The sequence below is a fragment of the Meleagris gallopavo genome, chromosome 6 (genome assembly GCF_905368555.1).
Source record: "Meleagris gallopavo chromosome 6, MGAL_WU_HG_1.1, whole genome shotgun sequence".
NCBI classification, from domain to species: Eukaryota; Metazoa; Chordata; class Aves; order Galliformes; family Phasianidae; genus Meleagris; species Meleagris gallopavo.
The window spans coordinates 17,124,172-17,144,699 of record NC_139409.1 but is presented as its reverse complement, the minus strand read 5'-3'; the positions used below and the strand labels follow the sequence as shown (position 1 = coordinate 17,144,699).

The 20,528-nt window shown below is 42.9% G+C and overlaps 1 protein-coding gene across 2 annotated transcripts in view; it reads left to right on the top strand.

Annotated features, from left to right (window-relative positions):
- The first annotated feature begins 2,537 nt into the window (after positions 1–2,537).
- Positions 2,538–20,528, top strand: part of KIAA1217 (KIAA1217 ortholog) — a 354,008-nt gene continuing 336,017 nt past the window's right edge. The window contains exons 1-2 of one of the 2 annotated variants that reach the window (XM_085227253.1): positions 2,538–2,669; positions 18,250–18,347. In XM_085227253.1, the coding sequence (XP_085083379.1) occupies positions 18,284–18,347 (64 nt within the window). In that variant the 5' untranslated portion in view covers positions 2,538–2,669; positions 18,250–18,283. Of the gene's footprint in view, positions 2,724–18,249; positions 18,348–20,528 lie in introns of both variants that reach the window. The other variant, XM_085227252.1, reaches the window with a different exon arrangement.

The window sequence follows — 20,528 nt, the reverse complement described above, 5'->3', positions numbered from 1 at the left end:
AAGCACACTGCTGAGGAGCTCATGGCCCAAGAGCCATACAAGTGGTGGCAATGAACAAGTCCTTGGCACGATTATGAGTGAAAAATTAAAAGCTGGAAAACTGTAGTTAACGTTATGACTGTGAACTGAGTTGCCATTATTGTAGCTGCTATGTTTTACTCAAAGGCATGCAGGACATAGAGGAACATACTTTTACTTCTGGTGCATGAAGTCAAATGTCATTCACAAATTCCTCCCACAACTATCTTCAGTGGAGGGGCAATAATTTGCACTAATCCTTGGGAAACCCAATCGGAGTTCATTAATTCTGCAATTTAGCAAAGAGCGAGCAGCTTCAGTGTGAAAGAGCAGAACTCCTTTGGAATAACCTCACTACAGTTTGGCTTCAGGACACAAAATGGTATTGACCAACTTTTGCTGCTAATGGTTAGCAGAAGAATGAAACCTAATTGAATTAAGGCACCATAACAACAAACACTCCTACCAAAAACACTGTTTGTACATTGGATTTTCAGGACTGTGCTCGGTTTGTCATTTAAGGCAACACTTGGCATCAGTGCAATTACAGCCTGGGCTGCTGAATCAGCCCTGCATCCCGTGCTGTTACAGACCTTCTGCATGGTTTGGGGCAGGTTATTTCCCCTGCCATCTCCTGCCTGTCTTATCTGTTTAGGTCAGTAAATCTCCAGGACAGAAATTCTCACGCAATGTGTCTGGCGGGTGAAAGCCCAACTGAATTCTGGCTCAGCTGCAGCCCCCATGCATTGCTATAGTACAGATGATAATGCTCATTCTTAGCACAGGCATGGATGCAGCAGAACCAAAGGCTTGGTAATAGGATCTCCTTCTAAAGCATCTGCTCTAAAATCTCAGAGATGGGCAAGCTGCCAATTTGTAATTTATTAAGATTAGCAAGTATGAAGTTTGGAAGAATATTTATTAATGATGTTCTATTGCAGATCTAGGTCATATTTAAGTGGGATTATGCAACTCTATAGATGCTGGGTTGGTGAGTTTTTGTGGGGGTTTTTGGTGATGGCAGGATTTTTTTTTTTTTTTTTTTTTTTGTCTTTTTCCTGGAAATCTGTGCAGACAAAGCTGCATGCTTCAGGATAGAAAAGTCAAGTTCAGACCATCCACTTTCCAGCCAGAAGTGGCAGCTGCTTGGGAACACAAATTGTAGGAAAACAGAAGCAGAAACTGCATCTCTAGCTAATTCCATTTTAAACATCACCTGTAAAATAAAACTCAAACCAAGGCAAGTTCGTGCCTTTCCAGGCAGGGTTTGTAAGTCTCGACCTTTCTCAGTGTTACCTCTAAAATTTCTCAGATAAGCAAAATTGCCAATGATGGCAGCAGTTGGAAGAAGCACCGTGTGCTCACGGAGCTCCTGGCAGCGTGGCTGTGCGCTGCTCAGCATCGAGAGTTACGTTTGTAACTGGAAAAAAGTGAGAAGAAATTACTGCATTCCATTCATATGTATTATTTTTCCGTACTGAGACCCCCCGTTATTTTTAACGCAGATGCAGCTTTATAAAGTTTGTAACTATCATCTCTTATCCTCAGTTTCTAGAGGGGCTGCACAGTTCACTGCATCCCAGCTGAGCTTATTTCAGGGCTCTCTGCGCATTCAGATTCTGGCTTAAGGTGTCTTCCCACCTCTGTTAGAGCACAAAGCCTGGTTTGTCCGAGAAAACGTGACAGTCCCACGGAAGAAAGCAGCCCCTTTCTGGCCGCCGGATGTACCCTGATGCAAACCACCCTAGCCAGCAAACACCGGGCTGCCACACCGCGCGCGGAGGAAGGCTGGGGGTGCCGGGGCACGGCTGGCGCCCGCTTAACGCAGCTCGCAGCTCCCAGCTCTGCAGCAGCCGCGCTCCGCCCTGGGTGCCGGGGCGGCCCGCGCGCGTAGGGCCGTTCGTGGAGCTTTGAGTCACGCGAACCAAGCGCTCCGCTGATGCGGCTATTAGGATGCCTGATAAATATTTATATCCCCTCACCGGGGAGCTGATTGACAGCACGGGGGCAATCCCTACCGGCAGCCGCAGGCAGCCGCCTCGGGGACGGGAGCTCGGGGAGGGGTCTGGTACCCGAGGGGTCCCCACGCTGGGGGCTGCGCGCAGCCCGGGGGCTGCCCCAAATTTCCCGGCGGGACGAGCGGCCCCGGTCCGGGTCCCTCCGCGGGGCGGGGAGGGCGCTGACGCAGCGACTGCAGTCCCGGAGAGAGCTGCGGAGCCGGGCTGCCTGCAGGTGAACTGAAAGTCGTCGGGGGGAAGGGGGAGAGAGGGAGGAGGAGGAAGAGAAGGAAGCGGCGCGCAGCCCGCCCTGCGCGTTGCAGCTGGCGACCGAGAGCTCCGCGCAGCTCCGCGCAGCCTCCGCCTCTCTGCGGTCGCCGCTCCGCTCCCTCCGCCCCGCTGCAGCGCGGCGCCGAGCGCGCCCCGAAGTTTGCTCCCCCCGGGGAGGGGTGACCTTGGGGCAGGTGGTACGCAGCGGGGCGGGCGCTGAGGAGCCGAACCCCCGGGGCGGCACCGAATCCCCGGGGCGGCACCGAACCTCCGCTGCACCGCCGCTTCCCGGGAGCGGCCGCCGAACTCGGTGAGCGCGGAGCTGCACCCCGGGAGAGGAGCCGCGAGTGGGCTCCGGAGGTCGGTGCCGGCGGTTCCGCAGAGGTGCGTCTCTCGGCCGGTCCGGCTGCCTCTCGCGTCCCTGCGTGTCTTCTGCCTGTGAGTAAACTTATCGCTGTGTCCAACTTTCGAGTTACTTGTTTGTAAGCGTGGAGTACGGCAAAAATGACTTCTCCTCCAGTAATGCTGCTGATGAGGAAGTCTGTGTTGCATGCGTCGACTGCAGCTGGAAGATGTTTATACTGTGCTCTTTGGAGGAGTGGGGGGAAAATCATTTAGGACTGTGCGGTGTGAGTTGGGAGTGTTTCCTTTGAGCCCTGCAGACAGAAATCTTCTCGAGTAAGGGCTCTCCGTCCCGAGGTGCTGCCCAGCACGCAGGTACTGCGTGAGCGAGGCTGGAGGATGCTCAGAGTGCTCTATGTGTGTGTGCCCTGGGATACGATCTGCTGACAGCTCAGGGCTGACTCTCTGCTACTTCTGGAATCAAAGCAAAACTACTGTGAACTTTGAGAATAGCACAATTTGACTTGTCTCTGCTTGGCAAAGTTCAGTGCTGCATGCAGTACGGGTGGGTACAGTGACGTAAGGCTCTCAGAATATTTAAGTGTTGTGGTTAATGCTTTATTTTCATGCTGTCATTTAAGAATTGGTATTTGTTATTAGTTTTCATTTTTTCGGACTTTCTGTGTCCTGATAGTTTCAGAATAGTTGCTTGGAGCTCTGCGGATGAGCACTGTGTACTGCCTGGAGGAGTTGGCAGCGGATGGCTCTCATGGTTTGTGCTCAGAGGGTCTGTGTGGATGGAGCTGCTGCTTGTTGTTGGGAAAGCTTGGTTGGACTGTTAGGTGAAATACTGCGTAATGGCAGGCATTAAGGTGTAAACATGGAGAGCTTTAATAAGCTGATTTCTGTGAATCAGGGGTGTAAATCAACGCACTACTTATTTATTTATTTTTCTTCTGACCTTGCAAACCGTGAGGATGCAGTGTGCAGAAGTCTGTATCATCTGCCTCTAAGAATTATATTTTTATATGTTGACCAAGCTAGAAAATCTCTGACTAAATATAGTAACTTTTTTTTTTCCCTCCCCTCAGCTCTAGGCTTACCGAGAAATATAATCTAATCTCACATTCCTAAAGTAGGCTTTGATGGCAGCCAAACTAATGCACACAGGGAGCCCTATGCACGTAGCTTGTCCTGCTGTATTCACCCTGTGCAGAGCGCAGTGTTCGCAGTACGCAGCTCCTGCAGCCAGAAACTCTGACCCTGTACTGCATGGACTCAGGACTCTGATTGATGTGCTTAGGCCCAGAGACTTTTACATCAAGTCACAGTTTAGGTTTGTGAGTTTTACGAAGCCTTTATCCACAGATCATTATGAAGTTGCAGGAGGTGGATCAGTACTGAGCATTTTTTTGTGCTACTGTGCCTGGAACTATCAGCTTTTTTTTTTTTTTTCCTTTTTTTCTTTTTTTTTCTCTGCCTCTTGTTCTGCAGATAAATTATTCTAAAACTATTTTGACAATATACTATAGCTTAGATGGGCTGTTTTCTGAAGCATTCAACATACAACAATAAAACTGCCATTGGAGAAAACCACCAGATTTAGTTACTTTTTTTCCAGAATGTCTTCCCCTCCCCACCCCAGAAAGCATTGCTTTTGTATTCAGTCATCTTTTTCTTTTCCTGACAACAGATAGATGGCAAGTTAGCAATTCAGAACATCTATTTACTTTTGTTATTTGAAATAGCAATTTCCTGTTTATTGCTTTGGGATAAATTACAGTGCTGTTATGCCATACGTGTAGCTTTTGGTATAAGCGATTGAAAGAGGTGGAAAAAGTTAGCTTGTCTTTTTTCTTTCCCTCTTTTTTTTTTTTTTTCTTCTTTTTTTTTTCCCGTTGATTCCTAAGAAACCACTGCTCTGGTATGGCAGAATTGTTTCTCAAGAGAATACATTCATTTCTCTCCATTGAAGATTAAAGCTTGGCAGTTCTCAAGTGCAGACTCTTGTGTAATAGCTTCTGTCGGGGCGGTGGCTTTGTTGGGGCAAGGATGACGTCCAGGCTGCTGTTGGTAACGGTTTGGATTTTGTAAGGTTGCCCTTAATTGAACAGCTCTCTTGTGTTTGACATTTGCCATGACCTCTTGCTGTAAGGCAAAGGAGACAGTTAATGATTTTGAAGCTCGTCTTTCACTCAGTGGAAAATGAGGATGCTTGGTTCTCAGTCTTGTTCTAACTCCTAGCCAGTGTGGAATTTTCATATACATACACACATGTAGGATATTCTATTGCCTCCCTATGGCAATTGATACTGTTACGTATGTATGGAAAAATTTGAACACGTACTGACAGCCTAAGTATTTTCAGATTGTTTTATAGATACAATAGTCTATGAAATCTGCAAGTCTTATCTTTAAATTGCTGTCTTGATTAATCAGTGTTTGCAGGCAGCAATTAAAAGTTATTATAAGCAGTGAAGAAAACAATGAAGAGAAAGCAGACTGGGGTGGCAAACATGGCACTGGGAATGGACAGCATAGGGAGGCAGGAAACAGAGGACACAAAACAAGGTAAAGAGGGAGAAAACAGAAGAAATAACTGGGAAAGTGGGATGGAAGTAATGCTAGCAGGCAGGGGAGAATCATAGAATCAGAATGGCCTGGGTTGAAAAGGACCACAATGATCATCTAGATTCAACCCCCTGCTATGTGCAGGGTCGCCAACCAGCAGACCAGGCTGCCTAGAGCCACATCTGCCAGCCTTGAATGCCTCCAGGGATGGGGCATCCACAACCTCCTTGGGCAGCCTGTTCCAGTGCGTCACCACCCAGAATGAGGTTAATGAGGACTTTCTGTCTGGCTTGGCTCATCACATCAAATTGTGCTGGTGATGTGGTTGACATTATGGTAGTGATGGGCAGAAGCTCAGGCCTGTAGAGGAGACCCAGTTTGATTATCTTAGTTCAGTTCCAATTGATACATCTCGTGCTCTCCTCAGTCATGGTCTCTTCTGCTAGAAAAGCCCATGTGGCTGCTTTGCCATGGTACCTCTACATATTTGCTCCCTGGAAGTTATACTGAAATTGCTGACTTGAGCTTTAAAGAGCTGTTGGTGGTAATTGCTTTCCTTCCCAAACATTCAAATTGCTGAGTTGGTGGTGAGGGCCTTCCCAGCCTGTTATAGGCATGTGGGCCTTTATGCCTCTTTCAAAACATCATTTTCTAGCAAACATCACCGATGATTTTTTTTTTTTTTTTTTTTGCAGAGTGAAAGAGACAAATAGCTTTTTCTTGAATGTGTTATACTGTGGTGCAAAGGAGCATTTTTGTGTTGTACCAGATGTCTAAGCCCTACAGACTGAAAAGGATGTCTTCATGAGTCATCTGATGGAGTCTCGCACAGATGCTTGACATTAAGATGTATGAAACTTACATACATAGTTTATATAAGCAAAAGCACTTCCATTTATTTTCTTAACAGCTGAGTAGTAGTTTTTTTTTCGCCTAATGTAAGCTGGAATTAGCTATATTCTTGAATGTTTTCCCTTAGAATTCATTAAATAATGGAACAGTAGTTTTCCAAGCCAGCATGAAATGAATTAAGTCCAAAATTTATATAAAGATTCAAGGAAAATACAGAGATTTTCATTGCTGCCATTCAGGCAAACTGCCAGATCTCTGTGTAATAATATTATTTGTACCAGAATTTTGGGTAATGCCAGGAGAAGAATCAGATTCTGTGGAATGGACAGAGTGGAATGGGACAGAGCAATGTAAAGGTTTGCTTGCTGGTAAAGGTGTGCTTTTTTGAGTGAGTTATTAAAATGATCTGTTATGCCTTTTAACTCCTTTTACTTCCCATTGAATACATCTAGGGAAATGCTTCACTGACCCATTGGAGTATATAGGAATTGCACTGGAGTATGTAGGAGTTGCCAGATACACTTTGTGCAATTTAATGGTAGGTCTATAAAATCTTTTGACCTTTGAGTAATTTTTTTCATAGACTTGTTACTATATAGTTCTGATCTTTTGTATCTCTTTACTCCTTCTGTGGTATTCTTAATCTTTTTTACTTTAGGCCTCAAAGTACCCTATCCTTACAGTGCATTTACTTATTTCTTTATTTTGCATTTTTTGCTTTTAGGGAGTAGTCTTACATCAGCATCAATTAGGAGATGTTTACATTAATTAGGAGATGCAGTTAGCCTGTTACTTTTTCATATCCCTTCTTTCAGAAGGGAGAGGCAAGAAATTGTTTCCCTGTAAAAGTGGCGAGTTTGGCTGAGGGTTGGTGCGGGTTGATGATCCCTTTGATGAGGGATCCCAGGGTCCTTGTAGCCCACCCAGCTCCAGCAGGGACACCCAGAGCAGGGTGCTCCAGCCTGTGTCCAGGCAATTTCTGCAGATCTCCAAGGAGACTCCATAGCCCTTGGGCAGTCTGTGCTGGTGGTCAGTGAGGATTACAAAAAATACGTGGGTTTCTTTCTGGTGGATTTCTGGACAGTTCTTGCAAGCTTTGTGACTGTGGATGGGTACCGATGAAAGACACAACGTTAGCAAATGCACCTCTCTGCTGCTCAAACTCCCCAAAGTTGACATTTCACTCCTCAGCTTGCCTACCTGTTGCTTACATTTCATTCAGTTTTCTTGTGATCTGTATCCCCAAAGAGGGTTTCAGTGCTCCTTGTGCTCATGATCGTTTATTTTTGCAAGGACTGAGCAGGAGCCCCGTGAGGAGACATTAGCAACGCCAGGTTGTGTGGTGAGGAGCATGAGGTGCCTGAGGCTCTCCTCTCTGCAAGAGTAAAAAAGAGCAGCAAGAAAGAGCTGAAGCAAGCAGGTTTTGGGGCCAGGAGCTTGCTTGTACAACCTTATTTATTTATTTATTTATTTATTTTCCTCTTAGGGACTTGATGCCACAAGTAAATGAAGTACTGCTCTCCTACTGTATGTTCACACTACTGGCTATTGGATGCCTTAGCTCTGGAAGAATGAAACTTAGCCTTGTCTGATTTAGGAGTTTTGGATAACTTACATCCTAACATATAGAGAATTGTTAAGCTTGGAAAAGACCAGTAGGATCATCTAGTCCAACCATCAACCCATCACCACCATGCCCACTAAATCACACATGCTACTACTCCTCCTTTTCTCTGCAGGTGTGATATTAGGGCAGTCCCAGCTCATGTCTGTGTGTGCTCCCTCTCTGTCCATGTGTCTGATATGCAGTTGGAACAGTTGAAGTCGCAAGTCTTGGAGAAGATCTTCAGGGGAACAAAAAAAAAAAAAGCATTTACTTATTCATTTGCAATATGTGATATGTTCTTAGAAGGTCAAAAAACTTTGCAGGTTGTGAAATTAATTACTGCATAACCAACGTTGCTGCCCAATTCTGTACTAACTTTGAAATTTATCAGAGCTTTATTGCATAAATGAGAAGTATTGCTGCGTAACTCGAGTATAATGCACAGCGTAATAAGATTGCATATAATTAGACATCTACTAATTGTTTCAGAATCTAATTGTGTATAGCTTTTTGTCCTCAAATGATTACTTTAAGTGAAATGCATCAGTATTACCTTTTTTTCTCATCACTGACATACTATTCACTGATTTAAGAACTTTTTCTTGCATTAGTACCTAAAAGAATACAAATAGTAATCCTGTGGAAGTAGAACCTTCTATGAGCGTGTTGGAGTCAGCATTGGGTCACTGCTGGGCTCATTGGGATGGCAATGGGCAAAACTACAGGGTCCTCTTGGAGCCATGTGAAACAGACCACATGCTGGCAAGAGATTAGGAGGGGATATTGCTTTGGTAACAACAAATCCTACCTTGGACTGAGCTCTGTCTGGCAAAAACCTGGATTCTGATACTAGGAAATAATTTCTGTCCTTTATTGCTATGAGTGTATGTGGAGTTTGCTTGGAAATGTTTGCTGGAAAAACGTGTAGAATTATCCATCTTCACTTTGAAATCCACGAGGATGGATTAGATGTGTTTGTTACTTAGACATGGAGTACCCAATTAGCACTTGGGCTGGATATTTATTATGTATCTGGTGAGGAAGTGCTTTCTGCTGTCATTTTTATTCTAATAAACAATGCTTTAATATGGATAATCCTCTTTTAACGTTAATTGGAACATAGAGCTAATGCTCACACGTCTTCAGTTTGGAAACTAATGGGACAGCTGTTGTACACCTCTGCAGTATCAGCAAAGTAAAACTGGAGGGAAGTGTGAGGGAATCATGCATTGTAAGTGTGACTGTATGGTTTTTGTGCTTTGTCCAGTCACATTTCCTACATTTCATACATGCTGATATAGTCATTATAGAGGCTTTAATTGGCGAAGAGCTTGCCAGCCCGCCTTTGCCAGCTCTGCTGAAATCCTGGCCAAACTTCTCAAGAGTGCAGTAATCTGCAGTTGGCTGAGAGCGGCGGATATAAATAGATGATATGGTGCTGAATTACAATTGATTATTGAAATTCAGCTAGTATGTAATAGATAGCCATAAAAAGGCAACATTGTTTCCCTAATATGGGGCTTGAAATGAATGCGGTCCTTTTTTTAATTTAGCAAAGTTAATGTTTATCACAAAGTCATAAAATCTAGCCTATATTTTTGTGATTCTCTGCAAACAAAAATCTTTTTCTGTTCTTAATAAGAAAAGAGTTTTGGTTTGTTATCTGGGTGGCGTCCAGTAGGAACAATTCATTATTTTATTTCAGGCCAGGCAAAAGCTGGATGTAGACAAAGTGCATTTTATATATGAATTGCTTTTCAAGCATTTTTCTTCAGAAACCATAGAGGAAAACAACAGTATTCAGCAGATGCTCTTCTCAAAATTATTTACTTTACCTCCTCTCAATAATAAATAATATTTTGGATTTAATTGGAACATGGAAAAAAAAACCTAACAAAATTAGTAAAATACAAAGTGTTATCTGTGGAATCAGTTTTCATTAATCTATGCTTAACTTCATAATATTGTTTTCTAGAAGCTGAAATAATACGGAGGTCCAATTGAGTGGGAAAGATTTGTTGGTTTCTTCAATCTGTATGGTTGGTGTGTACATTAGTGTTAGATTTTGCCTTTGCTGTTTGCCACCTAATGGGAGGTTTTACATTTTGCTTCAAGGAGAAGAGAGCCAGGCCCGAAGCTGGGCATTCCATTGAGGTGCTGGGAAAGTCCCCTTTGGGAACAGCTGAGCCAAAATGCCAATTCCTGGGACAGGAGAACAGAGTGAGGAAATGCTGCGTGTGGGGCTGTGCCTGACATGCTGTCTCTGTGGCATTTAGAATCTGCAGCACTGCCAAGTAATGGGTGTGTGAGAAGTCCAAAGTCTGTCGCTTGCACAGCATTATGTGAGGCAGACGCTGGGAGCTGGCACTAAGGTTTTGTCTCGCTTCATGCTGTGTGCCTGGAAAAGCCAACATTGATTTGTTGAGTCACTTCTGCTCCTTTGGAGCATGGGACCTGATTACAGGCGGTTCAGGTCATCTTAGGTCAAAGACAAGCAGGTTATTGGAAGCCCTTTCAGTCATTAAGTCAACTTGCATCTTGCTGCACTTAAACCAGCAGTTCTTCTGTTGCAGGTGCTGTGGAGCTGTGGTTTGGGGAATTACTACTCATCAGCTCCCAGCAAACACCGACTTCTTCGGCAGCACAGTACACGGTGAAGGTATCTGCTATTAAGTCACGAGAGCAGGAGCAGAAAAGCACAGAGCCATTGCTTTTCTTAGTTTGATAGCAATGGAGTGGTGAGTGCCACTGAGTTTTCATTTGGTCTTTGCCTGTGCAGTCTGCATCTTCATCTGCCTTACAGTGAAGTTTGTCACTGCTGCCCTTTTCAGTAGTGCATTAATGATGAATACATCAGCAGTCAGCATGCTAATAAGCAGCGTTATCTATCCTCAAGCAGGTAGATGACATAGCTACTGAAAAGCCAGGGGTTGCACACTGCTCCTAATTCAGCTCTGAGGGATGGAGCTCAGTGAAGGAAAATGCTGGGCTGAAAACTTGGGCTGCATCAAAAGCAGAATGGCCAGCAGGGTGAGGGAGGTGATCCTGCCTCTCTGAGGCCTCACCTGCGGGACTGCATCCAGATGTGGAGTCCTCAGTACAGGAGAGATGTGGACCTGCTGGAGTCTGTCCAGAGGAGGGCCACAAAAATGATCCCGGGGTGGAACACCTCTCCTGTGAGGACAGGCTGAGAGAGCTGGGACTGTGCAGCCTGGAGAAGAGAAGGCTCTGGGGAGAGCTAATAGTGTCCTTTCAGTACCTACAGGGGGCTGTAAGAAAGGAGGAGACAGACTCTTTAGCAGGGTCTGTTGTGATAGGACAAGAGGAAATGGTTTCAAATAAAAAGAGGGGAGATTTAAATTGGATATAAGGAAAAAGTCTTTTACAATGAGAGTGACACAGGTTGCCCAGAAAGGTGGTGGATGCCCCATCCCTGGAGACACTTGTGGTCAGGCTGGCTGGGGCTCTGAGCACCTGGTTGAACTGTCCCTGGTGTCCCTGTTCATGAAAGGGAGTCAGACAAGATGACCTTTGAGGGTCCCTTCCAACTGAAATGATTCTAGGATTCCATTACATGAGTTAAGGTGTGAGATTCTTCCTTTTAATGCTTGTTTTAATGTTAACCAAGCACATGCAATGGAATTGTTTGTCTGAAACTGTACTGTTTCAGGAACCCAAGGCAGTTTGTTAGCTTCTGATATGATTGAAATTGCAGTACGACATCTAAAAGTTTCCAAATAATGCAGTGAACATGTTAATTCTGTTTTAACTTTCTTTTAATTTGAAAAGCGTGTTCTCTAAATACAAGAAATATTTCCTCTGTGGTTATCTGGAAGAAAAAAAAAAATCACTTTCCCTTTCTTGGTTACTTGTAGGTACAGATTTACAGTGAGGTCAGTTTTCTATTATTATTATGAACTAATTTCAAGGTGCTGTCTGGTTTATGCTAAATGCTTAAGAAGAAAACTTGCAGCCGTGCAGTTGCTCAGGCAGATGCTAGGTTCCTATAACTTGCTGTACTTCTGTATTTTCATAATGCTTGTAACCAGTTCTTTCATAGGATTCTCTTTATGGTCTCTGGCACAGCACTGGGTCTCTAGATTGCTCAATAAAGCCCAGACCTCTGAATGCTTTATATCATTCACAATGAATCAGACCATTCACTTGCATCCAGCACAGTGATGAATCGCTTTAAATTTCCTTGCCTAGGAAGAAGCAAATCGCGCTCTCGTTTGTGGGAGGAAGAGGCAGAAGGAAAAGAAGCGTGGGCACGAGATGTGCGGGCTCAGGTTGGGCGGCAGCACCCATTGCCCACGCTGGAGCCAGGGGTGGATGCGTGGGGTCTCCGCCTGCAGCCACGGGAGGGAGCTCCGCGCCGGGCTCTGGCTGTGCTCCGAGGACGGGATCTGCGCTCTGCAGAACGGCTGTGGCTGTGCTCCCTTCTCTGCAGCTCCTTGTTTCTCGGGCGCTGCATCAATGCTGTTCTATGCATCCGATGGGCTGAAAGGTTACGCGAGGCATTGTGTGCCGGGCAGAACAAGAGGCTCTTTTCACGCGGAGCATCGATGCGGTTGCCGGCAACTTTTAATGAATGAGGAAATGTTACTTTTTCTTCCCAGCTTTATTTTTGTGGTTGACATTTCAAAATTTCTGAACAAACATCTGTAAAGGGCACTAAGGAAGCAGAAAATTAAGATGCGAAGATATGAAGTAGAGTGATGTAAATACTTCAAACACTGCTCTCATTGATCCTTTCCCTTCCTTAGCAGATTGTGCCAGACAATCCAGAATGAAAATAAGTTTTCACTCACTGTTCTCCACACCCCAGATAAGTGGGGTTTTTGTTCTGTTTTGTTTTTCTCTCTTCTGCAAGAGGAGCTCAGTAAAGGTACTCCCTTATCTTGAAGAATGCTAAAGAGCAGCAGAGGCATAGAATAATAGAATCAATCATAGAACTGAGTTCGAAGGGACCTTTAAAAGTCATCTTGTCCAACTCCCCTGCAAGGAACAGGGACGCCTACACTAGAATTGGTGCTCAGAGCTCCATCCAGCCTGACCTTGATGTCTCTGAGGATGGGTCTTCCACCACCTCTGGGCGATCTGTGCCAGTGCCTTACCACCCTTATTGCAAAATATTTCTTCCTTATATCCAATCTTAATCTCCCCTCTTTTAAGTTTGAAACCATTTCCCCTTGTCCTATCATCCTCCTCATAGGAGAGGTGTTCCATCCCTGGGGTCACTGTTGTAGCCCTCCTCTGCTCATGCTCCGACAGGTCCATGTCTCTCCTGTACTAAGGACTCCACATCTGGACACAGTACTCCAGGATACGGTTGGCTTTCTGGGCTTCAAGGGCATATTGCTAATTTATGTCCAGTTAAACCACATAAACCACACAAATTTATAATATCGTCATAGCTTATTCAATTGTTGAAATTTAATTTATTTTACATATTTTGAAATTTATTTAAATTTTATGTAATTTAATGTGTTGTAACTTCAAGAATCCCCTTCTTGGACCTGCATATTGTATGCACCAGCACACTGCTGCATAATATAGCCCTTGTGCAAGTTCTTGTGCTTCAGGGAAGAAATCCCATCTCAGTGCTGGGAGGAGAAGGTTGGGAGGTAGTGGGAGGGGGGCTTATAATCCCTAGAATTCAAAAATAACAATTTCGACTGTTCTGTTGTAGTTTCTTGATATACTGAAAAACCAGCACAAGAATATTTTAGTTTCTCAATTTTCATACTTGAAATGAAACTTCTATTGCCTATCCATATTGTTGTTGACCACCTCAAGAAGCTGTACAGCCCGAGCACTTATGAGGTTATAAGAATCTACCAAAGGACTCTTGTGTATCCAAAGTAACTTAACAAATATTTGAAAGGGAAAAAGCTTCTGAATGCCACGTGAAGTTAAAGATGAGTATCTTAGAGGGGAATCACATATGCAGTAATAGAAAATGTATACTACAGATTGAAAACTCAGCAATGTATGTTTTATAAATGAATGATTCAACTTAAAAAATGACAGTGGAGATTCAGAATAATGATTTAACTCAGTCTTACTGTGAGATTTACCATCTTTGTAGTTTTTAACTCCAACACAAGGAGCCCTGTAATATGAGAATTTTACTTGTTTAAAAAATACTTTCCTCTAATGGAGAAATCTTCAAAATGCAAAATGTATTCGGAGAATGTACTGAACGTGAAGGGAACTAGGTTGATATTTTAAGAAACAGTAGTCTTTCAAATCAAACTCACTCTTCTCTACATAAAGGGGTGGTTTATGTCGTTTTAATGCTTGGTGTTTGTGATGATCAGTGTTCCTCACATAAAAGGATGCGTGAACAGCATCAACTAATAACACACGTCTGTGATCATCACTTTTGGTTTTACTTTAAATCTAATGAGAGTTATCACTTAGCCAGTCTGAAATTAAATTAAATCTATGAACTAATTAAAAAATAAATAAAAAATTCTGGAAGAACTGCAGACTGAAGATAAGGTCGGGAGTGCAGCATTTTGTTGTGATACAACACATGGGAAAGCTGAGCCCCTTTGATAAATACCCTTGAATCTTCACTTGGCATTATGTTCCTTGAAAGCTTGTGAGGAATGTGTGACACATTTTTGCACAAGTGTTTCTCCAGAGCTTCCAAAGCAAACAGAGGTGGTCTGAGCTGCTGGAAGTGGTTGGCTGTGTTGTGGCCATGGTGGTTGGTTGTTGCTGGTGGTGGTGATGGTGGTGTATGTATGTTCTTGGTGGTGATTTTGTTGTTGTTACTCAGGACCCCTTATTTAAAATGCCACTCTGCAAGAAGATCTTCACATCTGAACAATAAATGCTGCTGACTGACCTCATAGTCCCTCACTCTAATATTTCATTATTACATTCCTTTCTTATGTTTAATTTCTCAAAGTGCTGTCTTGGCAAAGAAGATAGTTTGTGAGAGTTTGTAAACAGAATCTGTGTGCGTGCATGTCTGTATGTATATGCATGGAGCTAGATGAATGTGTATGGATTTGTGTTACAAACTGCAATCATGTTGGCCCTTTATCTACAAATTTCTTTTGGACTAGCAGCTTTACTCCTTTAGAGACCATAGCTATCAAAAGAAGGACAATATTTCGAGGGGGGCAGAAACCTTTTTTAGGAACTAGGTTAACCATAGTGAAGTCTAAAAGAATTAAACCAATTATTCAGCCTACGTCAATTTCCTCATATAGCCTCCCTTGAGAACTTGCTGCCTGCAGCACCTTCCAGCCCGAAGTTATCTGTTCCTTCCTCACTGTGGGTGGCGTGGGATCTTGTGGGGGTCACCTGGGAGTAAGTCAAGGTCCCCAAAGTCACCTTGCAGAAGGTTGCTTCCCACCACGTGAGGCTAAATAACTATAAATCCCACGGCAGGACAACAAAGAGAGAGCTCACTTCATGCAATGTGCAATGTCACTGCTTTAAGGTTGAAACCAAGTTCATGTTTATCTCTTTCAGTGCTTCATATTTAAAAATGAAGAGTGATTATCTGTAGTGGCGCACTAAGTAAATTGCTTTTTTTCTTCTTCAGAAATGCTTTTCCCCTGGAGTACTCAGTGGCAATAGCAGTAAAAAGCAGTCGCTATGCTTGTGTTCAGAGAATGTGCTCTCTCTTGTGGCCCTGCTCTTTCAGTGAACTTTTATCTTGCTAAAATGAATATTTTACGATTAAGAACACTTGGTCACATCTGGTACTTCTCGAAAATGGTTGCATTTCCAAGAATAGCATGCAAACATGAAACCAGAATCACAAGCAGATGTTTGCTAATATGGCCATAGATAACCTTTCAGCTTCACGCTTAATTTTCATGAATAACCATCTGTAAAGAATGCAGATTAATGGAGAACAGAGATGATCTCTGTCAGTGTCAATATGTTAACTTTACTGTATTGCTAATATGGCACTCGTTACTATAAAATAGCATTTCCTCACTGTATAAAAAACTGCTGTTTTCGGAAAAGTGATGCTTCCCTATTTTTCACCTTGTCATACTATTTTAGGGTTGTAAAAAAGCATTTTTAGTGTACAAGGTGACTACTTGTGCCAACAAAACTGCTAATTATGGCTTGATTCCTTAGCAAACGTTTTTTTCCTTCCCCCCAGCTATCAACAGAGTCAAGATGTGGAACAGAGTGAACCTCTGGCTCTTTCTCCTTTTAGACTTCATATATTTATTGAGATTCATGTAGCTCCTGTGACAGAGCTGGTGTAAGTGGGCTACTGTTCACCTTTCTCCTGGCTTTGAACAGCCATATTTAAACTTTTTTTAAAAATCCAAAACCTCAACATCTATCTATATCCAGGGCATTGTATTTTGCTTCTCTTTTTGTATTATTTCTCCTCTGACTTATGTTTAGTTTTGGATAGCTCAGCTTACAGGTTTTGCAGATAGTTCACTGAAATATCTGCCCATGGCCAATGGACTGGAAGACAAAGGCCTGGGCGTTGCTTTGTGCTGCACATTGCTTTACTGATGTGTCCTTGTCATGGTGGAACCTTAAACATTGACAAAATGCCATCATAGGGAAGACACGACAAGGGGTGATGTTGGAAGTGTCCCTTAAAACCTGTGGTTTTTGGCTTCTCCAAGTGTGAGGTGTCCACCATCTGCTCTCTTTTGCAGTACCCACCAGACCCAGGTGTTAGTGTGGTTCTTGGCAGTGGTTTGAAACTTCAGAATGGATGTGAATTTGAGAACTAAGTGGTAACAGAGTGGTTTAGAGGATGATGTGCATTAGCAAATGTGCTTGCCCAGGAGAGGAGTCTTGCAGAGGAGAGGTGCAAAGTGCTGATGTAGTCCATTCAGAAATTTTCAGATAGCTTGTCACTTGGTGAGAATATTGATGTTCTTCTGAAACAGAAATGCACATGAACAGAAAATCTGTATCCCAACACACACATTTGTAGACGATATGAAAGAACTGTTTGGAAAAATAGCACATAATAAGAATTCATTAGAGCCTTTCTCTCATTGTAGTTGAAATACCTTCAAAGAGAAGCTAACAATTAAAATACATTCAGAAGCAAAGTAGCCTTGTAGGCATTAGGAAAGGGGTGGGTAGAAGCTTGATGTTAATAAAATATCCCAGCTAGAGTATTATTTTGCATCTCATGTTCTTTAGTTGGCTCCCTTGGTAACTTACAAATGGAGAATAAAATTTACAATTATAGCTGATTAGATATTATGGGTTCTCAACAAAGTATGTTTATGTTCTGTATGCAATTATTGCAGAGTTGCTGGGCACAACTCTAGTTGAATCTGAGCTATCTTTTGCATTCAAGCAATTTAATCTCTTCTGTTTTGTATGAGGAGAACATACTTCATTCTTCAAGCTACAGCAATCATCAGATAAAGAATTTTTTAAAATCAGTTTGTCATTTATAGTAGAAAGCTAATCTAATTTCATGAAATAATAACTATGCAAAAGATTTTGATTGTGTCAAGTTTGATTTTGTAGGCTGTATTCAAGTTTCAATAAGCAATGTTCTCAGTTTGGAAGCAATAATCCCAGCAACCCTCTCTGGCTGCCATTCCTCCTGGTTTGCTAACCTGTGCACCTTCATGCGTGTCAGCCATGTGAATCCCAGGCATGGTTCTGTGGGTTCTCTGGGCTCTGTTTGTTTTGGTGTGGCTGTCAGTCAATGCATTGCTGCACTGTATTGCAAGGAAATGGAAACAAGGAGGTTCTGGTATTCTGCCTCTTGCTTTCTCTTTGGATAGCTGGACTCTCACTAATGCAGCCAGTGATTTTCAGATATGGCCAACTCAGCGTTCATTGTTCCCTACTATTAAGAACTGTTCTTAAGAGTATATATATATTTGTTTTAAAGCTTTGGAAGAAAATGTGCTGTAATTATCAACCTGCCAAACTGAATATGCACTATTGGCCTTAAGTTTAGGAAATGTGACTTTAACCGCAGTCAGATGTGAGTTAAAGGAATAATTTCATGTTCATAAATCAGATTTTGGTAGACTTGGAAGCTTGATAAGGCTTATTTTTTCCAGGCATTATCCCTGTGAACTTAAATTGCATTAATTGCATAGTTAATGGTTAAACTCATACATTCCAGTTTGTTGGGATTGTTCCTTTTGTCCTTCTTTCTTTTTGATGTAAAGGTCTTATTTAAAATCATGAAACTTGGAGATAGATGTTGGTAAAATAAAGCTAAAAGATGCTAATATGAATGCCCAGAGTTCACTGTTTCTTTGGGCAAATGTCAACTCAGCACTGTGGCCAAACACTGAAAGGCAACTGCTGTTGTAAAAGTCTGATCATCTGTTTGCTGACAGCTGTTGTGGGGTGTCACTACTGAGTTAAAAATATTTGATTTTGTGACTATTGCAATATTTTTATTGTGTATAGCTGCTAAACTGCTTGTACTTCCAGCTTTAATTGCATTTTAACAAACAATTTTTTTGGTTAGTCAACCTTGATGATATGTTGTGTGCCGCGTTTAAAGCTGCGGCAATGCTGCAGCTGCCAGGAAGGATGTAACTGCTGCTTTTGAAAGGGGCTTTGTCACATGGACTCTAAAATCCTTTTTTCCTGTTGTAGGTTTCCCAGAGGCACGGTGCTGCAATGCCCCGGAATGCCTCATGGCAGAGGTCCCCGGCCGCCTCGCTGGAGCGTGGCACTGCCCTGTAGGGAGCTGGGTAAGTGTGACACCTGTCTGCGACATGGGCAACATTGTCTTACACATCTCATGTGGCCAGATGGGCCTTCCTGGTAGCCGGGACAGACCTGGTAATGTGGACTGCTTTGTCAGTCCCTTCTTGCTGTGCTCCCCTGGCTTAGCGTACTTTGGAAGAAGATCTGCTGGACAGAGATGCACATGCACTTTCTTTTATTTCTTGTGTCCTTAAGAGAGGTTCCTCCAGAGAGGTGGCTGTCTGGGGGATGAACGGGGAGGATATTGTGACTCAATTGGCAGGAGGTGGAGATGGTCACTAGGATGGTGAGCTGACCCTTTACCAAGTGCAAAAGAGGAGTGGTGTGGTGGGGAAGATAGTTTAGAAGAGGTGCATTTAGTATATGCTCTTGCTCCCCTCTCTTAAAAGTGACAAGGGTCTGGAAGATCACTGCCTTCTCTGCCATCGTCAGTGTTTATTTCCTTCACACATCATGAGTCTCATCACATTTGCCACGTACTACTAAATAATTTTAGGCGATGCTACCTGTCTTGGAATAATTACCTCCTATGTGATACGCCTGTTGAATTATTGCCTTTTTGCAAATTAAAGGTGCAGTGGGTGGATAAAACCTCCTGTCTGGCCATGTAAGAAAGACACTTGGCCCATTTTTGTGCCTGATTAGGAATTGGGTTATTCTTTGTGGTTTTATCAGTGTATAGATCAGTATATCTGTTAGGATGTCTTGCTGAGCTACAGCAAACACTGCTTACAATTCCTGTCTTTTGAATCAACCTCAACATTTGTGTGCCAGTGGTTGTTGGTTTATGGATGGTTATCAGCTTTTGTAACTGTGGACTTTTGGACCCAGATGCTTCTCCCAGTAGTCCTGGTAAGAAGTTTCTTGGGTCTATGGGGAATCTTTAGGAACTAATTCATCTGTACTATGTATCAGAGAGAAGGACAGCTGAAGTGCTGACTGGCATCTCATGACTTCTGTTAATTGCATGTATGGGCAGGAAAGAGATACATATCTGAAGTGAAGAAATACTATCTTTGCTTTTCTACTGCTAAGAACAGTCCGGCTGAATCCTCTTGGATAGCCTGGAGCATGAATATGCCAGGCTGAGCTGAGAAGAAATTATACTGATTTATATAGATAACACAGGCTGATGCTGGGATGGTTTTTCAGATTTCTGGTTTAGGAAAATTGCAGATTACTGATGGACTGTTGCCCTTTGGATTTAATTTAGACTCTGACAAGAATGCATTTTCATACTTTGAATTCCCTGAGGCCAAATATTTGCGGTTTTGGTCTACTAATATACTTGCTTTAGTAAACATCAGCTAAACAAGCCAGTGACTGACAGCCATTGTCAGTATCTGACTTAATGGGAGAAGATGCTGCTGATATTGAAATTACCTATTCTCAGGAAATGACGTTCCAAAGTCATGCTGTTAACCAGTTGTCCCTTCTTGTCCCAGCTGATCAGCAACAGTCATTTAACTTCTGGTCATGTTCTGCTCAGGGAATTGTGTTCAGGACAAGGGGTTACTCTGCCTCCCTGGAAGGATTGCACTTCCACTCACCTCTAAGCAGTGCAGTGTGACAGTTCCTGCTCTTCTCACCTGGAGGTCTGGTTAGCTGAGTTACCTTGTCACCAGGATTTTGGGGCCAAACCACTGCTGGTAGCCCAAGTGTTTGAAGCTGTTTCTGTTCATCGTGCTTTGCATTCATTATACTGGCTGCCTGTAGATAGATTTTAAATTCACCCCACTCTTATGGCTGCAGTTCTGAGGGCTGGGATCTGAGCCTGTGCCAGACACCTTTGAATCTGAAGTACTGCAATTTTTAATTCTTTTTTTTTTTTTTTTAGAAGATTTAGCATTTGCAAGTGGTCTCCTGTTTGAGGTTTTGATAATAATTCAAGCTAGGAGCCAGCAAAGCTTTGAAGTGGTGGTGTTGGAAAGAGGATATCTCAGTCTCTTCCTTCAAATATGATTTGGATCCCTCCAACATTGAGTATATATTTAAAGTGTATCCTTTTCAGAAAACTTTTAAAACTCCCTCAACAGTTGATTGTTGACTTCTTATTTAGAGTAGGATGGTTCAATTCAGTAGAAATATGCCTCATAGTTGCTTTTCATGCTGCTTTCATGTGTGAGCACCTTCTAGCAGTTGGTTTTTTTAGGCTCAGTTGATTT